Source organism: Montipora foliosa, chromosome 2, assembly GCF_036669935.1.
Source record: "Montipora foliosa isolate CH-2021 chromosome 2, ASM3666993v2, whole genome shotgun sequence".
NCBI lineage: Eukaryota > Metazoa > Cnidaria > Anthozoa > Scleractinia > Acroporidae > Montipora > Montipora foliosa.
This window is the reverse complement of record NC_090870.1, coordinates 50624522-50632788: the sequence shown is the minus strand read 5'-3', so window position 1 is coordinate 50632788 and position 8267 is coordinate 50624522. Positions and strand designations below refer to the sequence as shown.

The following is an 8267-nucleotide window of genomic DNA, read 5'->3' as shown; positions in this document are numbered from 1 at the left end:
TTATGTGAGCGCAAAGGTTATCTAAGAACAACTGGTGGGAAAAGTCGGAAGGATCTGGAGCTTCTTGAAGCGTTTGCCGAGAGTTACTTAAAGGCTCAGCACTGGAGTACTCGACGGCAAATACTCTCAATCCTGTCTGACAAGTTGTCTTTCAAAGAGGTGCAGGAGTTTATCCCAACAGCCACCAATTACCGCTATAACATAGCTCGACACCATACCTTGCTACACGGGAGAGCAGAACCGATTCCAAGCCATGAATACCGGAGGATGAAAGTTGACCAAGGAAAATTAGAAGATTTCATTTCGTTCATCACAAGTCCGCATGTTCTTCATGATGTTCCTTTTGGCGAAAGGCTTTTGAAGCTATCAACTGGTGAGGTTATTAAGACCCCAAACGTGATCAGAATGATGATACCTGAGCGTATTGTTCAACAGTACCAACAATACTGTAGTGAAAGAGGTTTTGAGCCCATGAGCAAGCGAACACTACATAGAGTTTTGGAAGAGTGTTCAGCGTCTGTTAGGAAGTCTTTACAAGGACTTGATAACTTTTCCGCCCAAGGAACCGAGGCATTTGATGACTTGGACAAACTGGTCGATAAACTGGTTGACTGTGGTAAAACGGAAGTCTGGGCGAGAGAAATGAAGCAACAGCTGCGCTCATCAAAGCAATACCTTAAGAGTGACTACAAGGTATTTTATTTCGTTACAAAATTTAGTATGAGGTTTGGCACATGAAATTCACGAAAATGGGAGAAACATGATCCACAGCAGGTTTTGTGAACTACTTTCCCAAAGTAAAAATACTGTGATCTTGCTGGATATTTGTACTATATTTTTATTTTTATTATATTTTATTTGAAAGTTAGTATCAGAAGTAAACACCTAATGGAACGAGGGTTTTATTCGAGGGACGCTTAATTCGGAGAATGAGGGGGACGGGGGTGTCACTTATTCAAGAAAGTATTGCAATTAAAATTGTATACGTAAAAACAACAATTGCGGTTTGTGTTGTCTTTGGTGTGTTTCAGGTCCATGTGGTTGAGTCGTCGAGCATTGCTGATCACTGTAGGACTTACGCCCTAAGTGATTCAACAGACTCTGACTTTCAAGCCTGCTGCGATCACCCACACAATGAGTCATGCGCGCAGTGCTGCCAGTTGCAGGAAGTTCTAACTACCTTGGAAAGTGAGTGTTCTCATGCACTTTGCAATGAAGAGGAGAAGGAGTACATGCTGCACACTATTAAGCAAGCAACAAATAACATCATGATCTGGAAATCCCATCAGTTGCGCTCCGTTCACCAGGATCAAGCCAAATGTTCTGTTTTAGCTAAAATCAAGAGCAAATCTGATGTGTTCCTTGTTCAGGATTGGGCGATGAAATACATGCCACGGAAATTTCGAGAGCCGCAGTCGGACTGGTTTGCTAAGCGTGGGTTACCATGGCATATTACAGTTGCAATCAGAAAGTCGGAAGAAAGCGAGCACTTTGAGTCTCAAACATTTGTACATGTCTTTCAGAACTGTTCACAAGACAGTGCCGTCGTGGTATCTATAATGCAGGACTGCCTCGCCTCACTGAAGAAGGAAATGCCGCAATTAGAAAGAGCTTATTACAAGCAAGATAATGCAGGCTGTTACCACGGCGGGTATACAATCGTTTCAGCTAAACTAGCAGGTGACATCGCTGGGGTGGTTGTAGAACGGAACGACTTTTCCGACCCTCAAGGCGGCAAAGGAGTCTGCGACCGTCAAGCAGCAACTATTAAGGGAGATGTAGGAAGATATGTTAACGAGGGTCATGATGTGACAACAGCTGTGCAGCTGAAAACTGCCATAGAGTCTGGTCCAGAGTCTCGTGCGAAAGCTAGTTACGTCTCACTTAATACGTCAATTACTCCGCCAGTCAAATGGGAGGGTGTTAGCTTGCTTAACAACTTCAAGTATGAAGAGAGCGGAATACGTGCGTGGAGAGCGTTCAATGTGGGTCCAGGTAAGTTGATACCGTGGTCTCAATTTGGGGGCGTTTTGCAGATCCCGGAAGTTCTAGAAGTCCTTGATCCCCCATCGCAGACCACGCCATCTTTCAAGAGCGTGAGACACAGGCATGTAAAGAAATCATCTAAACGGGATCCAGAAGCAACCAACGAGACCACCAGTCAAGACCAAGATGATGATGATAGTGAAAATGATCAAGCTTCACTACTTTTCCCGTGCCCCGAGGAAGGATGTATAAAAGCCTACAGCCATTTTACATCGCTACAAGCACATTTGGACACGGGTAAACACAAACGACTCCCTGAACAGGAAACACTGTATGACAAGGCAAAACGAGTTTACGCTTCAAAGCTAATGGATGAAGGTAGTAGGATTCCCACTGTACAGTTACAATGTGAAGAACAGAGCCAATGCTTAACTCCCCTTCCAATGGGATGCGCTCTAAAGACAATCACCAAGAAGGCTCGTTTTACGCAGAAACAGAATGAATTTTTGAAACAGCAATTTGAAATTGGCGAGCAAAGTGGACGGAAAGCAGATCCGAGTGAGGTCTCAAAATTAATGAGATCTGCAAGGGACGAGTTGGGAGTTCGTCGGTTTCAACCAGAACAAGTTCTAACAGGAAAGCAAATCACTGGATTCTTCTCAAGACTGGCAGCAAAGAAAAGGCTGGCTCCCAGTACAGTGAACCGTGGAGATTCAGACGACGCGGTCCCAGCAGAAGATAACAGGGCAGCGTTGGCGCAGACGACCCATTCGAAAATCTGTGCGCGTGTGATGAGGGAGGTTTCTCTTCAGCACCCAATTGTATCCTCTTCAGGCTACAATATCTGTGACCTCATGCAAGCGTGCAAGAAGAAACCGACGTCTCTAAGTGTGGACATGTTGCGTAGCATTTGCATTGAACTGGGCTTGGATGTCTCCGATATAACGCAAAGACGAAAGAATCCGTATATCAGTCGTTTGTCGCAGCTTGTGGACGAATGCAGCTGTGCCTCGTAAAACCGAGACAATTAAATCAGCTGTTTACATTTATGCCTTTATTTAGTAGGTAATAGGTGAGGTGAGGTGAGGTGAGCTTTCCATAGAACCTTACAGTGACTGAGCCCCGGTGGGGGGGGGGGGGGTACTCCCTTTTATGGGCTATATAGGTATCTGCTTTTCAGCCGTTTTGGTCATAGATAGGGTATCGATTTTGGCCATTTTGGTCATAAACAGGGTATGGTTTTTGCACTTTAGTCTTGAATTGAGTATGTTTTTTAAGAAGAAGCTACGTTTTCATCATTATCGATAAGATCATCAAAAGCCCTTCATAAATTATGTTTAGGGTAACCGTGCCAGCCGCAACGGTCATTAATAGGGTAGGGAAAATCACAAGTTTTGGTCATAAATAGGGTACGGGTTTTGGAAAGCGGGCTTCACACCTCCACCCAATTTTTCTGGGAGTACCCGCCCCCACCCCACGGGAACCGAGCCAAATTCTGTACACTGCGTACGTTACTCTAAACTATTTAACCTTCAACCAACCATAACGATGCTCGACGAGTGGGATAGATATTCGTAAGCAGCACGTGTAAGTTAGCTGGTTTCTGAAAATATCTACACCTTGCCAAGATAGGCCCATTTCTCCTTAGGTTCCGGAAAGCGGTATGACGGAAGTTGGGTTGACTACATGTTGTACTTTGTTGTTATGCAAGTGAAATTCCACCGAGAATCTAAAGAATGAACACAAAATCGCTTTTGAATATGTCGCGAAACACTCTGCAATACACTCTGTTCATTGAGATATAAGTGCTTTGTTTATTTAGATACCGATGCAATATTTACGTTTAGGAGGCATGAATTAAGTTGCTCTTCCGTGATAAATTTGTGTCTCTTAGGGCGGTTTGATTTCATCAACATGTTAACTGGCTTATCCAATCTTATTAAAGAAAAATTTCGCACATCAACAACACAGATACTTTAAACTATCACCTGGTTTGGAGTCAATAACTTTACGTGTTTGTACTGTTGTTTTAGCAACGAAGTTGTTCAACTTGTTCGTGCGTGACACAACGAAGCGAGAGCCAGGGTAGATTAGAGTGTGATTTAAGTTTGGTGTTCCTTGTCTTTTTTCCTCTTGCACGCGATGGTCAAGATAAGTGCTATTTCTCTAACGTTTCACCAGCGTCAAACAATTTAAACCCGTTTTGTGATGTCTCTGGCGTTTTCTTGTTGTCGTTGTTTTTTCCTTGCATGGGGGGAATTGTGTTACATCAGCTTACGTTGTAAATTCAATAGCGCTGAATTGTAATTTTCTCGAATTTTGACCGGCGTTCATTCAAAACTGCTACTAGATCCCAAATAAATGAAACTGCAAACCTAAACCTCAATGACTGGACACTCTTTGGTTAAAATATCAGAAGATTTGAAACACTACCGGTCAGCTTTTTGCCGCGCTGGATTTGGATTATTTTTGAGTTTTCAACTGATAAGAAAAGTGTCTTTAATTAATCGGGGCTCAGTTCGCTCGGAAAGAACAAGAGATAAAAATAATCACTATGTCTTGTCCGAGGAAGAGTAAATATATGCAATAAAAGTTGAGAAAGATTCACAGCGATGTAAACGTCTGTGTAGCAAGGAGCTGAAAAGTGTGAAATTTCGGATTCTCACGGAGTGAAATATGAGCTTCCGGTGCGATAACCATTTTTCGTGGTTTTCTGCCGTTAAATGGAATATTTCTAAAAACTAACTTGATTCCCTTTAGTTAGTTACCTAGGACTTCAAACTGATAAAGTCTGAGCGAAATCGATTTTTTGACCGTGGCCACATTTTTTAAATTTTCTTTGATTTTTAGGGACATTCACTCTTAAGCTCGCTAATGGCGAAATAACCATAACTACTGGCTTCGTAGCAAAAGTGTTGTTGAATTTGGAAAGTTAAACGTGAAATACCGAAGCAATCTGGAATATGAGCGACTTGCCAAACCCCGTTGGCAAAATTACCAAGACATCTTTCTTGGAGACAAAAGCCTTTATCGCCTTTTCCTGTTGAGGGAAAAGCTTAGAGACCCCAGGCAAAGTTTCTCCAAAGCACCGTCAACATCTACATTACGATTTCTGGCATCTTCCGACATGTCAATTTTACCAGAGACACATTCCTTAAATTCCTCAGGTTTGTGAAAGTGTAACATTCCCTGTTATTGGTGAACATGAGACAATCTATTTGACGTCAGGAACAAGAAATCAGACGGGGAAGGGAGTAGAGTGCGTGACACGAGCGACCTGGACCGTCTGAAAATCAGGCTAGTACTAGAAGCTCTTGTCCACACAGTCCTTTTAGCTTCTCTAGTTAATTAACCCAGATGGATTAATTCCAAATAAGAAATATATCCTAGTGTGTCCAGATATGAATTGAATTGCTTACGAGGTCAGTAAAAGCTCGAAAGTTTCCGTGAGAGATGTTGAAACGCCTTTGTAAGTAAAGTTAGTTTTTTTTTTAAATTTTATTTAATATATCCACATTTATTAGTTTAAATGTTATTAGTTTACACGTTACTATACATCGGAGCTATATATCGAAACTACGCTACCTATCTATAATAAACACAGAACATCCGAACTACACTACACATCTAAGCTATACGCACTATACACATTAAGTAAAGTTAGTTGCGTTTTCCAGTACGTGCATTTTGCCTGGTAACATTGTACCCATTCGTTGAAGTGATCACGTCCGTTTCTTAACATACTGTTTCATATTTTTAACACAAGATCAAGTCATTTCTAAATTATCAATCGCACACTAATAAATATAAAGATAACTTCACACTTCTAAAGAAGACAAAGCGTGCTTCACTCTAAAAGGCTTTTTGCCTTGCAGCACCATTCGTTACGCACAATTTACTTCATCTGCAGAGGCATTTGTTACGCACAATGAATTCTAATGATACGACAAGTAAATCATTATCACACATTGCTTTGCCACGCGACAAAAGTACTTAAACGCATCGTTACCTAATCAAAACAAACACAATTTAACTCGGAATTTTTACTTCTTTAACAAAAGAACCACTAAGGGTTGCAATACAAAATGATGGGATGTTACTCTACCGAAGAGCTAACACTCGTTTTGTCAGCTGATAAATCTGCAGTCGGAAGTGTTGTAATTCAACTTCGGTCGTTCGGACTCTAAGTCTACGTATCGAAGACTATAAGCTTGAAAGGTAGAATGCTGAATTGTCCAATTAGCTAAGAGGGTTACTGTTTTATGCTACAACAAGTTGCAAAATTGTTGAGACACTTTCATTAAAAAACACCTTTTCTAGCTTCCAATGCCCGCCGTACTGCTAGAACTTAAACCTTTCCCACTTCCTCTCCCCTCTCCCCCTTTCAGTGTTGACTGCTTAAGTTTCCAACGTTTTTTTGTCTTGCCAGCATCACTGATAAGGGGGGATGGGGGGCTGCAGTGTGAGGGATAATAGGGAAATTAATAATGCCCCAAGAAGGTGAAGTGTCTCCACTATTTTTGCAACTTGTTGTAGCTTGGAAGCTCTTAAATTCGCTTCCACTCCAAGCGCTTTTCACACGTGTATGTAATATTTCCACAACTTTGTCGAACTTTGCTTTGTCTCTTGCTTAAGAAAATGATTTGAAGGTGAGTGTAAAAATTGATCGACAAAATGGCAAATATTGTGTACCCAAAATATGTTTATAATGATCTAAGATTAATTTATAGCTGAGCACGAACGGCCTTAATAATTCCTGAGAGAAAGGGGCAGCGCAGGTAAAAACAATTTTGGGGGTATCATCATGCAGTTCAAAGAATTATCAATCCCTTGGAATCAGTGAGGAGCGCATAGACGACAGAATATTCAGCAAGCCACTGGTTCTCAATAGCAGCATGTATTAACTTTGCAAGGTCAGATGATTCTTGGTTGTAATCGTGGGATGTTTTTGTGTTTTTTTGTCAGTTTTTACTGGGTTGCCATACGGCAGTCCAGTCAGAATCTAAGTGGAATTTATTCGTTTTATTTTAGTGAGTTTTACTCAAGAAAGTGTTTTGTTATCTTTGAACTGAATTTATTACCAAATCTTAAAAGAGTAAAGGACCTCAAAAAGGAACAGGACATTACAAAATAATCAACGTGAGAACATGTGAGCCAAAGGGCCACTGCTAGCACGACGTCTGGGTGACCCGTCAAATGGTCTAAATGATCCCCCACTTGAAAAAATTAACTGGAACGGTGCAGTTAACGCTCATAGAGCGTCCAGTTCTTTTTGATATATGTTTGGGCCAATCGGTGTCCCCGTTTCAGACAATTTGTTTTAAGCCAATCGTTGGCTTGTTTAGATTAAGTTATCGAGCACATGCTCACGTTTTGGTGAGCAAACACATTCTCGTCCCTAGAGCCCTCCGTTTCTTTATGTCACGTGGTCGGCGAAACGGAAGACTCTGATCGCAGCCCATACCGGATGTCCGTAAATTACGGAGTCACAATCTCAAGGTTTAAGCTAACAGGGATTTTAAAACATGAAATTTCCAGCAATCGATTTTGAGATACGCTTTAATCTTCAGGTAAATGATGTCAACATTTTTCAATTATTTTTACATGTTTTGATTTCATACCACACTTCGTGAAGGCTATCAACGTTGTTGCTATGGTTTTAATGATAAATAATAACAATAATCATCATCATCATCACTTTATTTAAGTCTCAAGGTTATTTAGCAGAGCACGTTTGCTCTACTAATCGGGGAAACTGCAAATAAGCTGAAATCAGAACAAATCAAATCAAATCAAACGTTGTTGTTTGAGGAGAGAAGAAAACCGAAGTACGTGGGGAAAAACCTCTTGGAGCAGAATAGAGAACCAACTAACTCCACCCACATGTGGCGTCATATCCGGGAATCGATGCCGGGCAATGATTGGTGGAAGGCAAGTGCTCTCACCACTGCGCCAGTCCTGCACCCCCCCCCCCCCCCCCACCCTCCCTTTTTTGGCTTCTCAACTACCATATCTCCAAACTCATGAAAACGGTTATTTACCGCTTCTTTTTAATTTGCATGGTTCTTAAAAGTGTTTTTTTTTCCGGAATTGTTTTGTCCCCAGGCTCCAGATGCTCCCCCTCAGAACATGGCTCCTGTTTTTTTACGACCCTTCCTCGTTCAACCAAAGCAAGGCCCAGGGTACGCCTCGAAAGTCGCGTTACCCCAGTCCTATTAGAAAGTAAACAATTATTTAAAAAAAATTCCCGAGGAATGAATACTTAAATAGTTGCCTCTAAA

General features: G+C 41.5%; 1 protein-coding gene across 1 annotated transcript; it reads left to right on the top strand.

Annotated features, from left to right (window-relative positions):
• Window positions 1-556: 556 nt before the first annotated feature.
• LOC137991784 (uncharacterized) lies at window positions 557-3002 on the top strand. Its single transcript, XM_068836821.1, has 2 exons — window positions 557-693; window positions 1032-3002. The coding sequence occupies exons 1-2, from the start codon at window positions 643-645 to the stop codon at window positions 3000-3002; spliced, it is 2022 nt and encodes a 673-aa protein (XP_068692922.1). The 5' UTR covers window positions 557-642.
• The last annotated feature ends 5265 nt before the right edge of the window (window positions 3003-8267 follow it).